Source organism: Anguilla anguilla, chromosome 7 (genome assembly GCF_013347855.1).
Source record: "Anguilla anguilla isolate fAngAng1 chromosome 7, fAngAng1.pri, whole genome shotgun sequence".
Taxonomy (NCBI): Eukaryota; Metazoa; Chordata; class Actinopteri; order Anguilliformes; family Anguillidae; genus Anguilla; species Anguilla anguilla.
In genome coordinates, this window is record NC_049207.1 from 21,157,133 (window position 1) to 21,173,755 (window position 16,623).

General features: G+C 45.1%; 1 protein-coding gene across 9 annotated transcripts in view; it reads left to right on the forward strand.

Annotated features, from left to right (window-relative positions):
* Nucleotides 1-16,623, forward strand: part of camk2d1 (calcium/calmodulin-dependent protein kinase (CaM kinase) II delta 1) — a 99,064-nt gene that overhangs the window by 63,841 nt on the left and 18,600 nt on the right. For 5 of the 9 annotated variants that reach the window (XM_035424744.1, XM_035424749.1, XM_035424745.1 and 2 more), the window contains exons 7-13: nt 5,074-5,176; nt 5,850-5,933; nt 7,937-8,031; nt 9,894-10,016; nt 10,437-10,520; nt 10,806-10,848; nt 13,547-13,587. In XM_035424744.1, the coding sequence (XP_035280635.1) occupies nt 5,074-5,176; nt 5,850-5,933; nt 7,937-8,031; nt 9,894-10,016; nt 10,437-10,520; nt 10,806-10,848; nt 13,547-13,587 (573 nt within the window). The remainder of the gene's footprint in view (nt 1-5,073; nt 5,177-5,849; nt 5,934-7,936; nt 8,032-9,893; nt 10,017-10,436; nt 10,521-10,805; nt 10,849-13,546; nt 13,588-16,623) is intronic. The other 4 variants (XM_035424751.1, XM_035424747.1, XM_035424750.1 and 1 more) reach the window with 1 other exon arrangement.

A 16,623-nucleotide genomic window follows, 5' to 3' on the forward strand; every position in this document is an offset into this window, starting at 1 on the left:
CTCCTCCTCCTCCTTCTCCAGGCCTCTCCATCCAGCTGTCTGCCCTCATGTGAGGGGTGGTCAAGCACACATATGCAGCCTGACTGACTGACTGACTGAATGAATTAATAAATGACTGGTTAACTGATTGGATTTCTGGTTTATTGCATTTCTGTCTCATTGACTAATTTAAGGACTGAATGAATGACTGACTTGATTGATTTTATCAGTCTGTAAGAGTGACTGATTGACTGAATCACTGATTGACTTGCTGACTGACTGACTGACTGACTGAATGAGTTAGAGTGAATTAGTCGCTGATTTTCTCACTGACTTACTGACTGATTTATCGAAGGAGTGGCTGATTGATTGATTGATTGACTTTTTGACCGATTGATGGGTCGTGGATTCTGCCATCGATTGTGCCCTGAAGACCTGTGTGTCTGAGTGTCAGAGAGCTGCCGAAATGGGACACAAGGGCCACGTGGAACCGGATTCGGACATCTACTGTAACAATCCGCTCAAATGTTCACATTCTCAGGTGAAGAGCTACTCTGTTCTTATGGGAACACAGACATTGAAGTCCTGCTTGTCACGTCAACTCTGCAGAACTGGCCCGGAGCGCAGATTTGTTAATCAAATGAGTCGGGCACATCATGAGGCTCCTGAAATAATCTCTCTGCGTTTGCATTTCGGCCCAGCCAATGACAGGCCAGGCCAAAAACGAGCTGCGAGACTGAACAAACAAGAAGAGAGCAGAGCAAGTAACAAATGATGACAAGAAGCCTCTCTCTGACCATTTTCAGTTTGGACATGCACATACACACACACACACACACACACACTCACACACAAATACACTTGCACACACATACACACAGTCGCACACACGCACAGTCCACAACTGACACACCATCAAGCTATATATACTGTATCAAGAGTACATGCCAAATGGGTGACCTTGATTCAATGATTACATTTTTAAAAAGAGGAGTGGACAGTCTCCTCATATACCATGGCAGGGAGTCTAACCCCTGGGTGCACAGGGGGATTGGCTGTGCAATGGTCTGTGTCACATGGTCTCCACTTTCAATATGGCACACACATTAGGGAAGAAACAAGTCTCTGAGCAGTCAAATGAATGCTTTGATTTGAATAACTCCAACTGTAAAACATATTCACCATCAGTACGAGGCTAAAACACACTACTGTGACCACATTCAAACCTGACTTTAGTAGTCTTTTGGACTGTAGTTAATTAGTCTATCATTCTTTTGGCTGTAGTTAATTGCACTGTAGTTCTTTTGGGCTGTATTTCACTGGGCTGAAGTTCTTTTGGCGGTAGTTAATTGGCCTGTAGTTCTGTGGGTTGTGGTTAATTTGCCTGTAGTTCTATGGGTTGTAGTTCATTGAGCTTTTGTTAATTTAGCTGTAGTTCTTTGGGCTGTGTTTCACTGTGCTGTAGTTCTGTACATTGTAGTTAATTGGCCTGTAGTTCTATGGGTTGCGGTTAATTGGCCTGTAGTTCTATGGGTTGTGGTTAATTGGCCTGTAGTTCTATGGGTTGTGGTTAATTGGCCTGTAGTTCCATGGGTTGTGGTTAATTGGCTTGTAGTTCTATGGGTTGTGGTTGATTGGCCTGTAGTTCTATGGGTTGTAGTTAATTGGCCTGTAGTTCCATGGGTTGTGGTTAATTGGCTTGTAGTTCCATGGGTTGTGATTAATTTACCTGTAGTTCCATGGGCTGTAGCTGTTAATTTAGCTGTAGTTCACTGGACTGCAGAACGTCATCCTCAGGCCTCATTCCAGTGTGATAGACTGCTAGGGGGCTGGACTGTGGCTCCATTGGGTGCTACTGGTGAATGACAGGTCTGTTGACAGCCCTGGTCTACACTTCCTCGATACCTTTCTTACTTTTGCTCCATCTCTTCGCTACTCCTATCCTGTGTCATTCTTCTGTCTTGTTCTATCTGTTCCCTGGCCACTTCATCCCATCTTTTCTTCTCTGTTGCCCTTCCTCCTCTTCTCCCATTGTACTTTTCTTTCACCACCTCTCCTTTTCATTTGTCTTCATCTCTTTCATACCCCTATCCTCTTATCCTCTTCCTTCCCAATCTAAATTCTGCTCCCACTCTCCTACTTGTTTCCATCTCTGTTAAGATGATCTCCCCATCTCTGGTCTTTCTTTCTCATCCCTTGTTCTCCCCCTCCCCCTCCTTCCTGGTGAGCTTGCATTTACAGTGCTGAGAGGGGGGCTGTACAGCTCTCTTTGTGGCATCGTTTAACTTTCGTATCATGTGGGTGTGATGAATGAGGTCACTGTCCCTTGTGAAATCAACAGATGTAAGTATTTCCGGCTTCCGATTGAATGCTTAAGACATTAATGCGGCAGCTAGTCAGGCACAGCTACACCATTGCCTAGGCTAGCAGCATCTCAGGTGTTATCGGCCCTCTGCAGTGCTCTCTGCGTGCATGGGTGCATACATGTACATGCGTGCATGCATTGATCATATCCTAGGTACCACACCATCTTCAGGAGAGCTCCCTGTCCCTTAGTGCTAAGGCAGCAGGCTACAACTGATACAAGGGGCACACCACCCACCCTAGTTAAATTAATGCGGCATAATCACATTTATATGGCTGCTCCCTGGAATCCAATTACACTTGTTACACGTTAACCTTGACAGCGCAACATAAATTCCGACTTGAGCTGGTGGTTGGTGCAGAGCCGTGTTGGGGGGTACCCCAGGCTCGCCGTACATGCACATACGTAGCGACACTAAACGTAAAGCCCGGCCTGGGGCCTGGGGGACTTTTACTCGATGTGTGAATTATTTTTCACTCGCGCTGTCTGTGCTGTGCTGGTGCCCTGCCCGTTTCCTTTGTGGGTTTTGTCTCAGTTGCTTCGGAAGCGTCTTTGGAGAGGCCTGAATTTAGAATGTGAGGTTTAAATTTGCAACTGAAGACAGAATCCCAGCCCTGTACTGAGCTGCCACATGGCTCCCAGCTTTAAGGGGGAAGGGAAGTGAATTTTTTTTACGCTGCAGGTAATTGCTGCAGTTTGTCTATGAATCATCGCTGCACTGAGGTGACAGAGCAGTACTGTGTGTACAGGAGCGTAGGAGGGAGTCTTTGGACACTTTCTTTCCTAATATAACACAGCCAAACATTTCCCCGCAGGGAATCGTTTCCCTTAGCCCCGCTATGCTTTCTGAGCACATTTTTTTTTCCTTCAAAGAAATCATTTTGCATTCCTGGACTGGAACGTTTTGAGTGATGTCTCTTGGGGAGTTCTTCCTCAGTATAGACCGTTTATGAAAAGTACCTCTAATTATGTAAAAATATAAATTTTTGCAGCTATTTAAAAAGCAGCCATGAATATTCAGAGAGGTAAATGGAATTTTGATGACTTCCCAGAGGCACATTCTGTATTGGTGTCTCAGAGAGCCAGCTTCGCATTCACAATTTCTTCCTCTCTTTCCATCTCCCTCTTTCTCTCCCTTTTCCCTCCTTCCCTTCTTTCACGTGAGTAGCTGTGCCAGTGCTTGTGTTTAAGCATAGTTGTGAAGGGGGGTCTCGAGAAGGTTGTTTAGTTTGAGTGCAAAAACGCAGGATTGGAAGGTTAGAGGAGGACAGCACTGATTTCTTTTGCGGTACCGAGGACGCAGTTGAGGGTAGTGGAGATGCAGAACAGGGAGTTTGTTAGGTACACTTGAATAAAGGACCAAAGCTGGGTGTCAGTTCCTGGGTGTTCTGGGAGACGTGTTAGGGCTCATAAGAATCCTTGACCCAGCACTCTCTGCTGTCACCCCCTTCTGGAGGAGAGACTTTCCAGTCCTCAAGTACCCAAAATCGTGCACATTGTCAAGCAACATTTCAATTAGCGACTCATTTAAAGGTCTGGTGCATCGAGGGGTTTTTGCTTGTCCTTGTAAAGACTGGCTTGTTTTCGAAGCTCAGTGAAATCCCAGCACAGATTGGCAAAGTAGGTAACCCGCATGGACCTCGAGGGCCGAATGACCCACTTCCTGTGTAAACAGTTGGGGAGGAATGAGGTCACATGGGTACAAGGGGACGGCATGTGAGCCAGTCTCCAAGCACTGCTGAAGACCTCTGTGGGGAGGAAGTGTCCATATGACATCACTGGTCACATGACCACCTGCAGGCGGGTTGGCAATGACTGCATCGCAACGTTCACTGCACATTCCACACGCATGTGGCCATTTCCCCTTGAGCCACAACTCACGAATGCTCTACTAACAACAGTTATTCTGAATTACAGTACAGCATCTGGTTTTGTACCGCATCATTTAAATCTGCATTCCTTTGAAAACAAAAAAACAACTCAACAGGCTATTAAAGCAATACGACATTTTCCCCTAGTTTTGTGTGTTAACAAGATTGAATATATGCATGTATTCCTAACATGTACAAAGCAGTTCCTCTCTGTAGAGATAAACACATTTTGAAAAATCTTTCATTTGGCTTTGGTGAAGTGCAGCTTTCACATAGCTAGTACTTGCCTCAAAATGGAGGAAAGAAAATCTAAATAGAAGTAAAAGCTAGTTTTGTGAGTTTTTAGGAACTGCTTTTAAATGTCAGCGAATACATGATTCACTAAAGGATGCCAAAGACCTCTTATTGGCTTAAAGGGGTATGCAGGAGTTGAATACAAATGAATCAACCTGGACACGCATTACAAAGTACACAACACATCTCTAATTAAAAGCACTCAAGTGTCAGTTCAGCCACCCCTTAGCACAACCAGAGAAGTTTACGAAGTTTATCCCCTCAACCAGAACGTTCAGACTTTCAAGTCACACTGCAAGGCAAACCCTTTTTTTTGGTTGATTGGTAGAGTGTCATAGCAGCCCCCTCTTACCTCACGGGGGACCGGAGGGGGCTGCAAATGTTAGTAGCCTGACTGGCCTGTACCCTGCATACCCCCTGCCCTTCTCCAGGGGACATTAGACCACACAGAGCGCTGCTGCAGTAGAGTTCTGACAAACTCGCGTGACACAGTAGACCCCTCGTTCCAAACTCGGGTGCGGCCGTATTGAAGTTGTCCCCAACTCTTTTGTCTTTGAATCGAAGCCAGAGAATTTGCTTCTGGCCAGTAAGCTGAAAGGGGCTGCCGTGAAGCTGGCGGACTTTGGGCTAGCTATTGAAGTCCAGGGCGATCAGCAGGCCTGGTTCGGTGAGTGTTAACCAATGCGGTCAGTCAATAAAATGGTTAGGAGATTGAGAAGGTTTTTTTTTTTTTTGACTGTTGAAATGCTTTTGTTTTCTACCATTCTTTTAATCTCCCATGATTATCTTACCTGCTTCTTGCAAGACATGGAAGTATTGTTTCCAGTTTCTTGGCTTTGTAAAAATGTTTCAGCACCCACACAGATTGCTGATAGGAAGAAATTATTGCAAAAAATAAGCCTTTTTAATATGGCTCGCTGTTGAGGTGGTAGGTAGCTTGTCACAGAAAGCACTATCTTTAAAGGCATTACTACAGTATGCAAGTTCAGTTTCAGGTCTGTAATGCACATAAATAACAGGGATTATAGAGTTTGTGGTCACTGGCCATAGAACGGGAGTCTGGGGACAGAACAGTCTCATGGTGCCTGCTAATTTGATAATCTGGGGAAAAAGCACACTGAATGTGTTTGAATAACTGTGACGAAGGAAGGCAGGTTTGCACCACTGAACGTGCTGGAACAAGTTTTTTCCCCAGTTAGCTGTAACACCAAAGAGCATGCTAGAACATGTAGTTTTTTGTTGTTGTTGTTCTGAGAGTGCCCCTTAGTGTCACAATGCATGCTGGTCTTGTAGTGCAATCCCTTCAGGCCTCTGATGGTGACCCCTGTCTCTCTGTGTAGGGTTCGCTGGGACTCCGGGTTACCTGTCTCCAGAGGTCCTGAGGAAAGACCCGTATGGAAAACCGGTGGACATGTGGGCCTGTGGTATGAGCATGTCTGTCTGTCTGTGCCTGTCTGTCTATCTATCTGTCTGTGTCTGTGTGTCTGTCTGTGTCTATCTATCTATCTGTCTGTGTCAGTCTGTCCGTGTCTATCTGTCTGTGTCTGTGTGTCTGTCTGTGTCTATCTATCTATCTGTCTGTGTCGGTCTGTCCGTGTCTATCTGTCTGTGTCTGTGTGTCTGTCTGTGTCTATCTATCTATCTGTCTGTGTCGATCTGTCCGTGTCTATCTATCTGTCTGTGTTGTGTCTGTCTGTTTGTATCTATCTGTCTATCTGTCTATCTATCTATATATCTGTATGTCTGTCTGTCAGGAAATCCTAACACTCTTCACATTATTTCACATTAAAAGAGTTTAATCTGGAATTGTTTTATTTATGCTGTCTCAGGCATTTGCTATGCTGTATACCAAAGGGACATTCCTACCGTATGCAGAATTTTTGTCTAATCTTTAAAAATGCAGAACCCTGCAAAATAGCATTATATTTCATCTGCAACAGTTCGTCAGGTTAGGAAATGGGCTACCTGAGCAAACCTAACTTAATCTGTTTCAGACATGGATTATTCACATGGATTAGAATGTGTTGTACCCCACTGTGTCTTGCGCGTTATAGCAAGTCCTGCTTCAGCAAAAACAAAAAGCAATACATTAAAATGTCATTCATTGAGGATCCCTTCACACTAATCCCCTGAGTAGTTCACGTAAATCAGGGAGCATTACTAATTTATATAAATGGGGAGAAGTAATGCGGAATTTGTGCATTAAGAGCCATGTGGGAAGTGGAGTTCCACCTGCTGTTTTGAAAAAGGTTTGAAAGTAGGCTCAATCTGCTTGTGCTATCCAATCCCTCTCTCCCCACTACTGTGATTTCTGGAGTTGTGTTATCCCAGGCACTACACTCGTGTCCCCGTTGTCCTCCCTGTATCTGAGTGCTGTTTGTGACAGCTGATGACTCAGAGTGTACTAACCGTGTCAGTGCGTGGGCCGGATGTTATATACAGTTACTTCTGCGCGCTGTAAAGCATCCGGAGAGTATGCACGCAGCCTCAATGTGGATTTAATATTTGATATAATGGCTTAAACAATACACTTGTTCAGGCATTTAGCACAGGCTCTTATCCAGAGCGATTTATGTAAGTGCTCGCAAACGGGTTTAGCCAAAGGACTTTCATTAGCGGTGAGGCGTCACACTACCAGAGTAAGAGAGAGCTTCTCAGCCGCCGTGATGCACATTTAACAACCGCTCTTCAGGGGCCTGCGTCGTGCCATCGATCTCACTGGAACCGCAGGTCGGTTCGGTTAATTACAGTTTGCAGGTCACTGGAGGTCCACCTGACCGCAAAGTACCGTCCTGGCTCTCGTGGAAACACGGCAGCCAATCAAACAGCCTCTCCTCTCGGCCCAGTGAAGCGCTGTGTATGATTCAGATTTATTGTCACGGCAGTGGTGACATAATGAGCGATAAGACGGTTAGCCGCGGTGGAGTTGTGGGCACTGAGGATAGAGATGCTGACCTGGGTTTACCACAGACTGTGCTGATCAGGGTAATGGTGTACAGTACCTACCACTTTTGCATGCAGCAAATTGCACATACATAATGTAGTAGCACAACAGCTACATTATTGCTAATGTATTTTGATCATTTTATCAGTTATTGAGTTGTGATTTATTTAATTGTGTAGTTATGGTTACTTTTAAATACAACAGCAAATTTTCATAAAGTTTAGGTAAATAGCACTCTAATGTCCTTAAATTAAAAGTGGTTTTCAAAACTTGCATTTAAATAAAGCAGAGCCCTGGAAAGAAAACAGCACTGTCACGGTGGATAACTACACAAAAAATGGATTCAGTCATCCCACGGAAATCGAAGGGTTACCGACCGTGTTCTTTTCGCCCTGTTGCCAGGGTTACGCGCATTGATGTCCAGTCCGAGCCGTTGCCCTGCGGTGCCCCTCACCTTTGTCCCCGTGTCTTTGATCTCCGCAGGCGTGATCCTCTACATCCTGCTGGTGGGGTACCCGCCTTTCTGGGACGAGGACCAGCACAGGCTCTATCAGCAGATCAAGGCCGGAGCTTACGATGTGAGTGCTGCAGGCTCCGAACGCCCCTGGTCAAATGAACCGCTCTGCTGGTCAGCCCTGACCTTCACCGTCTATAAATATTCACCAGGGGTCCGTTTACTTTGACCGCTGACGGCTGCAGTCTGTAAATATTCACCAGGGCCCTATTTAACACCGTGACTGTCCACAAATATTGACCGGAATTCTATTTTCCTTGAACTCTTTCCTTGAATCGTGATAATGCACAAATATTCTATTCTTCTGATGTTAGGACCTATTGCATTCATATCCATATGTTTTCACAACTAAGCTCGCTTAAATGTGGTCCCTAGTATAAAGGTGCATAAATATTCACCAGGCTTGCTTTTCAGTCCCCCGTTTAATTCAATTTATTCAGTTTACGTACGTGTGTGTGTGTGTGTGTGCGCGTGTGTGTGTGTTCATTCGCTCCTACCCCAACGGTGGTTTAAAGTGGACCGACTCCACAAAGCTGTGCTTTCAGGTTGCTGTTAGATTTGTTTCCTGTGTTAGCAGACTACGCAGTCCAGCCGAGTGCAGACAGAGTGATTTCTCACCGGTCCTGTGGAGGAGAGCCGGCTGTCTGCCTTCAGTCTGGCTTTTCTCTCCCTCGCACCGGGTTTTCCTTGATATTACTTCAGAAACCTGTGCAATAATTAATTTAAATTAAACATAAGCATCTAACTGAGACGATGATTAGCTCTTTGTCTAAGAGGTAGAATTAATCAGCAGGTTGAGCTCTCTCTCTCTCTGTAATTACAAATTCCAGTCTTTCCTCAGAGGGCACGGATCTTTTGTATGGCTCGTCTTGCTTTTTCATAACTAAAGGATGTGAGCGTTAAAATCAGCCCACTTTGCACTTGGCTGCGTTGTTTTTTTGTATCTCGAGGATGTGAGTGCTAAAATTAGCGCTGTGCATTGTGAGGGCTTAAGTGTGTGTTTCTGTGTGCGAGTCCTATTGAGATATGAAGCGGTGTGCATATTCCATAATTTGTAGCCCCTTATAAAGGGCTCCTTTGTTTTCCCCACTGAAAACCTGTCTGTGTCCTTTAGGGGTCATGAGGAGGGACATCACTCAGAACTGCTTCTTTAGAGCAGTTTGTGAATCTCAGTGCGCAGGGCATTCATTTCTGCATCCTCCTCCATCTCTTTGTTTTGCTCTCTCTCTCTCTCTCTCTCTCTGTCTATTTTTTCTGTCTCTCTCTGTCTCTCCTTTGGCTTTGCCATTTTGGAGGGCAAAAAAGGACAAGCAGTTGGCAGAACCTCTGCAGGGGTCACAGTGTCTGTGTGCCTTAGACTTTAGTCTGGCTGGTCGCAAGCACTTGCAGGTGGACCGGGCCTCAGGTGGGCGTGCTGAGTCACACTTCCGTAAGGTCACTGTGAACAGTCCTGAACAATTCCCAGCCGCACTGAAGTGCATTTCAGTCTGCGCTGGACTGCATTTGATAATGGACATTTAATTGGCATCCTCTGTGTGGCATCCTTTCCTAGAAGGAAAAGGGAGGGAGGGGTTATTGCTGGGTCATCCTGGTCTACATTGTCTACAAATCAGTTCTGTTTTTCACCCGAAAACGAATTCTTAAAAATGGCTGGGTGCTCTCCAAATCAGACACACATTATTACATACTGTATGTTTGTGAGGGATGGACTTGCAAAGCAACTACCAAATTTTCACAAGAAACATCACTAAAAGAGCTCCTGTGGAACTAATCCTTCTATAAGTTTGTCTGAACAACAAGCTCATAAAGCAAGTTTTTGTTTTTATGTTTGCGGTGCAGTGGTGCAGATTGAAGGACTCGATGTTCAGAAGAATAGTAATGTGCTGATTGATTGATTGATTGATTGGTTGATTTCTCCCTGCATAGTTTCCTTCTCCTGAGTGGGACACGGTGACCCCTGAGGCCAAAGACCTGATCAACAAGATGTTGACCATCAACCCGGTGAAGCGCATCACTGCCACAGAGGCCCTGAAGCACCCCTGGATCTGCGTATGTGGCTACAGAACCCCTCCACTCGACCCAGCGTGAAAACACAGCGCTGTTGAATTTATTATTTTATTTATGTTGTTCCTCCATACATATAAAACTAAATTCTGCATTGCACTACTACAGAAGCCCAGCATGCAACCCAACACTGCTGCAGACTTGCAAACCTTGAAGTACATCTGTACTTGTCCTTTTGACCCAACATCCCCCATGTCTCCACTGTATGTGCCTGCAGAACACAGCAACACTACTTGACACAGCTACACACTGCTGCTCAGCCTACTGTACAGTACAACCCACAGCCTTTACACACCTCTGCACAGAGCATGCATTCCTATAGAATGTCTGTATGAGTTAGTGCATGCTCCCTCACTTATTTTCTCTCTCTCTTTTTTTTCTCTCTATCTCTTTTTCTCTTCGCAGCAACGGTCCACAGTGGCCTCCATGATGCATAGGCAGGAGACTGTGGAGTGCTTGAAGAAGTTCAACGCCAGGAGAAAACTCAAGGTTGGGAAATTTTCCTGATAAGGTCAGAGTGAAGACTGTTTAGCTGGGCACTAAAAGTGTGGACTCTGGCACTGCAGCCAGTAATCATTACCCTCCCCAGCCAGGACAGGGCGATGTCCCCCTATTTAATATTATACACCCTGTTAGACACTGTGGCTTGGAATAAGTCCTCACTTTGACTTAAGAATATGACAAGACAGTGTGGAGTGATCCATCTGTCTCACTCTTCTTTGTATGTGTGTCTCTGTCTCCCTCTCTCTCTTTGTACATCTCTCTCTCTCTCAGGGGGCTATCCTGACCACCATGCTGGCTACACGAAACTTCTCAGGTAGGTCCTTACCTGCCCTTTTTGCCGCGCAAACCAGGTTCTCCTGACTGAAGGGGTCGCTCAGTCTGACAGGAAGCGAGTGTCCCCTTTGGCCCCTCGAGCAAAAGTCAGCGATCGAACTTGCAGAAAATGACGAGGCCGGTTTATGTTACTCTGTATCAGCTTCTGTTGATTAAAATTGTCGACGGGTTGCATACAGCCAGTCTGGAGGGCTGGAGAGAGACTGAAGAGAGATTGATTTTCAAATCAGTGTTGAGGAGTAAGATGGGCTTCTCCATTCACTATGTAATGTGCTGCTTCTGTCACTTATAACGTTCACGTACAGACAGTATGGGTGGCTTTTATCACTTGAAGAAGCATCCACCCACTCTTAAACATAGTCTTGTCTTACTATGTGCTTTTAGAGGCAAAAAAAATATCTTGGTGATCCTCTGGATCAATGCGGTTTTTGGCCATTACTGTCTGTAAAGGTCAGCTGTTGTCTCAGTCTGTCTCTTAAGAGGCATCTTCCTGCTGTTCTGATTGATTCTGCTTATGGGGGAAAAACGGCATCAATGCATGCCTGATGAGAGCTTTGTTTTGTTTGCTTGTTATTTTACAGAGTCTAGGGGGAACTGTGAATCCACTATTCGCAGATTAAACTGTGCAAAAGGATGTTAATAAACACGTCTGCATTCTGATGAAGTTAAATTATATTTTGAGTATATCCCAAGTGCTCAGTTGGGGCTTCAGTTTAAGACAAAAAATTTCATTTTTAAATGAGGAAAAACACCCTCTCACTTCAGGGTGTTTTGTGATTGCTTCTCCTCCCTCCCTGATATTTTTTTTCGGTTTAGGTGACAAGGTGTAGGAATGGTGTGTGTGTGTACGTGTGTGTGTGTATGTGTTTCTGTCTGTCCGTCTGTCCGTCTGTCCATCCATCAGTCCATCGATCAGTCTGTCTGTCAATATCTGTATCTATATTCATTAGTATGAGAGTTTACATGTGTGGGATATCCGTGTGTGTGTGTGTGTGTGGGTGAGGGTGTTTGTGTGTGTGTGTGTCCGTCCATCTGTCTGTCTCTCTGTAAATGTCTGTATTTACAGTATATTCATTAATGTCAGAGTTTACATGTCTTGTGCATATGTGTGTGTGTATGTATGTGTGTGTGTGCATATGCATGCATGTGCGTCCATCCATTCCTCCTCTGGCGATAACTGTTGGGATAACTGTAGGGGGTGTGTGATCCACATGGAATGGAGGAAACCTGCACTATGCTGAGGATGTGCGTGCAGTGTGTTAATGCGTTTTCTCTACAGTGTGTCTGCTGAGAAGTAATGCCTGTCAAACAGAGTGAGAGGGAACACAGACAGCCACTTCCATCGTTTTTCTTTAACAGAGCACAGAAATGCCGCAGTGTTGCAAGGAAAACCTTCTGTTTTACTGTCACCGTCACTGCTGTCATTATTCTGCCTTACCTTCCGCTGACGTCTCTACATCTTTCCTCCTTCCCACCCCCACCCCCCTCTCTTCCCCCGTCATTTAAAAAGAACACTGCTGACAAGGATCCATTTTCCCTTTTACACATGTAACGGCTGGGTACAGAGTGTTTTCCCATTGAACCACCTCTGCTCAAAATAGATCTACATTGTGGCAGTAGTCCCAGTAGCGCTTTAAAACACTTTTCAAACAGAAGTCAGTTTGCTGGCCAAAAAGGTGGGTTTGGAACCGTAATTTAAAATGATCTGTTGCGTCTCTGATTGACTCGGCACAGTCAACCTGCGTAATTCCAATATTTCATGTCCACCGTTGTGCAGAATACATGGAGGTCTGCACACGTTCCAACTGTGTTCCGATGGCTGCTCTCTCTCCGGAACATTCTTCTCCCTCTGTCTGTGTTAACATAAGCGCTCATATTTTCACTCAGAGCGAGAAAGTCAAACAAACCTTTTGAGTTCATTTTATTTATATTTTGTTTTCTTTTTCCTTCTTCTTCCTTTCTCCCTTTGTTTGGGATGTGTTGCTGACGAGGTAAGAATTCTGTGTCAGAAGGAGGGCACGTTTTTGCACCCTCGCTCTCTGCTTGACTGAAGGGGTACTCCCTCGTGGGGGGAGGGGGGGGGGATGGGCACAGCCTACTTAATCCCCAAGCTGTGCCCAGGCTGCAATGCACCTGCTCCCAATGCTTTTAACTGTTCCGCCCCCACTTCTGCCAACCCCACACAGGGAGGCCTCGACTCACTGCTTTCCTCTTTAAGACCCAGGGCTCCACAAACCTTCACATTTCTCACTCAGCCAATCAGATCCCTTGGCCTTGTTTGCATGCTAACTAATAATTAAGAGGCAGTCAGCCATTTACTGTGTGGGGAGCCAGATGAGTAATTGTTTTTTGTTTTTTTTGGTCCGTGTCACGGAATATGCTTTATTTAATTTCAGATGAAGCATGGGAGTGCTGCATCTCAGATTGGTGTGTTTTTGTGCATGTGGGCAAAACTCACACTCTTTTCCTCACCTTGCGTTTGAATTATCCAATCAAAACATGCCCTTTGCTGTTAGCTTGATTTTGCATGTATAACTACCTCCCCTGATTTGATTGCATTTATTAGCAGTGGAGGACTGTAATTGCCCACCTGCAGCAAACGCAGTGTTAGCATTAGCATAAGTGAGTGTGTCCTCTATGGGTGCATCCTGAGTCTGTTCCTTCACATCTCTCTACAGCAGCCAGAAGTTTGCTGAACAAGAAGCCTGATGGTGTGAAGGTATGTGCTGCATGTGCAACCACATGTATACACGTACACACACACACACACGTGTACCCACATGTACACACACACACGTGTACCCACATGTAAACACACACACACGTGTACCCACATGTAAACACACACACACACGTGTACCCACATGTACACACGCACACACACACACACGTACCCACATGTACACACACACACTCACACGTGTACCCACATGTACACACGCACACACACACACACACACATACACGCAAGTGCACCTACGTGTACACACACACATGTGCATCCACATGCACATATACACACACATGGAAGTGCATGGAGAGTAGACATGCTGCATAAACCCTGTGTAATAGGAGTTCAGTCCGTGGCTCCTGAAACACAGTCTACTCCGCCTTCTTTAGGAGCCTGGTCCGGTGCATTGGGTTGTTTAACTGCCTTCATCATCTTTTCATTTTTTCTTTGATTTCAGTGAAAATGGGCAGTCGCCCTGACGCACGTATTCACGTACGGTTCCATATGAAGGGAAAAGCACGTTCATTTCTAGCGCGACAGCACTGTGGTTTCATGGCTATTTTTACTGATCAGAGTGTAGTGCTGGAAAACCAGTGGTGCAGCGCGCCAAATCCACCCCAGCTGTTGGCGACAGTGTACCCTCAATCACCAATCATCTTTTCCCATCTACAGTATGTGCAGCCTGGCAGGTGTTGGCTCATTTTTCTCTGTGTGTGGCTCTGCATCTCTCTCTCCCATCAATCTCTCTGTCTCCATCTCTATCTCTCATCTGTCTGTTTTCTCAACTCCATTTCTCCTCTCCTGTTGTTCGACTGTTTCTCTCGCCCTCATCTCCTTCTTTCCATCTCTATCTCCCCCTCCCTCTAACTCAGCTGGCCTTTGTTTGATAACACACTGTCCCCACAGCTGTTGTATTTGGAAATGCCGAAGGGCAGTTCTTCCATCCTCGTCTGATTTCATCCCTGTGCAGCTGCTGCCTTGTGCTCCTCTCCCTACACACTACCCAGCAGCATTAACCTCCTCTGCCCAGCAATGACTGCGCCAGAATCTTGCATAGGGCATGGGCTTTAGTCTGAAAGTCATCTAATCTCAGTCAATGATGCTCTTATTATGATGGTTTTAACAAAGGGCAGGTGCAGTCTGGAGACCTGCTTTCTTAGCGTATCTCTTGCTTTCATCTCATGCACCATAACAAGGATTATATCAAGGGCACTTTGGGGACCTGGAATATAAGACAGAGAAACCAAATTTTGCAAAACCTTTTTATTCTTGCCAAACATCTGTTTTATGTAACCTAGTAGTGTTTGCTGCGATCATTTTTAGGCTCTGATGTTAGTTCTGTTTTCATCCATGCTGAAAACATTACTTCATAATACATGGTTCAAATTATAAGTGCACAACTGTTGAATTCTGGGATATGCTTTAACATTTGTTGAACACAAGAGCCTGTGTCCATTTATTTTGTCCTCAGACATTTTCGGTTTCGCAAGCTAATAGCAATACAACACTATTTCTACGACCAACCTAATGTTATTGTCTGCAGGTACGCCCACATCAGAAGTCGCGCAATGATATGCATTCTTGAGTTCAACACTAAACTGCCTGGGTCTACTTCCTGCATTTGTAAAGGAAAGCAACAAAACAGTGTAAAATATTAACATAATGAAATAACAAATTGAAAAATGAAGGGCGACACATTCATTAGAAGGACAATATCAATCATGAGAAGCAGGGACGTGTGTTTACAATGAGATTAACATGGAGTTTGATGTTGAATGGGCTTCTATTGGATGGGGGGGGGGGTGGTTGCTTACACGGGTATATCTAAATATCTAAATACCTAAACATTGAAGCAAGCAACCTAAAAACTGTCTGGGGTGCACACAAAAGCCTGGATAGGTGTGAAAATGACCCCAGAAGTGTTATAAAGTGAAATTCCCCTTGAACTTCCTGTGAAACATGGTGAGGCTTTTCTCGTGCTTGCCTTTTCTGAGATAAGGTCCAGCAGTCGGTCATAGTTTTGGAGTGGTTTCTGCGGTGGGCCTCTTCAGCCACACTTTGCTTACTGTAGTTTCATAGTGGCTTCTCTAGTCCACTCAAGGTCTTTCTGCAGTCCTCTGCATAGTTTTTATGTGGTTTCTTCAGCCTGAAGTAGGCCTAACACGCTTCCTGTTTATCGTGCTTTAATTTCACAGTGGTTTCTCTAGTCTGCTCAAGGTCTCTCCTGCAGGCCACAATGTAGTTTCAGGAAGGTTTCTCTGGCCTGCTGTAGGTCTCTCCTACAGCCCACGGTTTCATTTCACTGTGTTTCTTCTGCTTGGCTTGGCCTTAGGTGGAACATCCAGGTTCAGAAAGTGAAAGTCCTCCGTGTGTTGTTCCTGTCTCCTGGTTTTGCTCATTAGTTCTTCAGCTAGGAGGTGGAACTAATTAGTAAAATCAGCTGGTTGAGTTCATGCGTGGAAGAAACACATGGCAGGACTTTTACTTTCTGACCCCTGGACTTTCCACCTCTGGCGTTGGCTCACCTACCATGCCCCCTTGTTTTTTTTTTTAATAAAATGTATTTCCAGTGGCTTCCAGCAACAGGACACAGGCTTCATGGGTAATTCACCCTCAGAGCCAAGCCACAAGCTGAGCAGAAGCTCCCTATCAGTGGAATAACGCCAGACTGAGCAAACAGCCGCCTTTCCTTTATATTAGTAATGTGAAACTCATGCCTCATTAGGGAGTTCTGCTTTATTCCAGATGACCAGCAATAATTTATGTGATTACTGACTTGGAAAAGAGACATCCGCTTTTTTTGTTTGTTTGCTGTCCAGGTGTACATTTTTTGATCTGCACTTTCTAACAGAGAGATACCGGCTTCAGTGATCCATGACTCAACTTTATATTGCAGTCAATCAAAGCGCTGAATGCACTTTTCAGGGAATATTTATTTCTCCTTATTATGTTAGGCAGACAGCACATTAGGTCTCATTTGTGATTTCAAGGTCTGTAAATGCCTCTAATACAGACTGGAAGCCT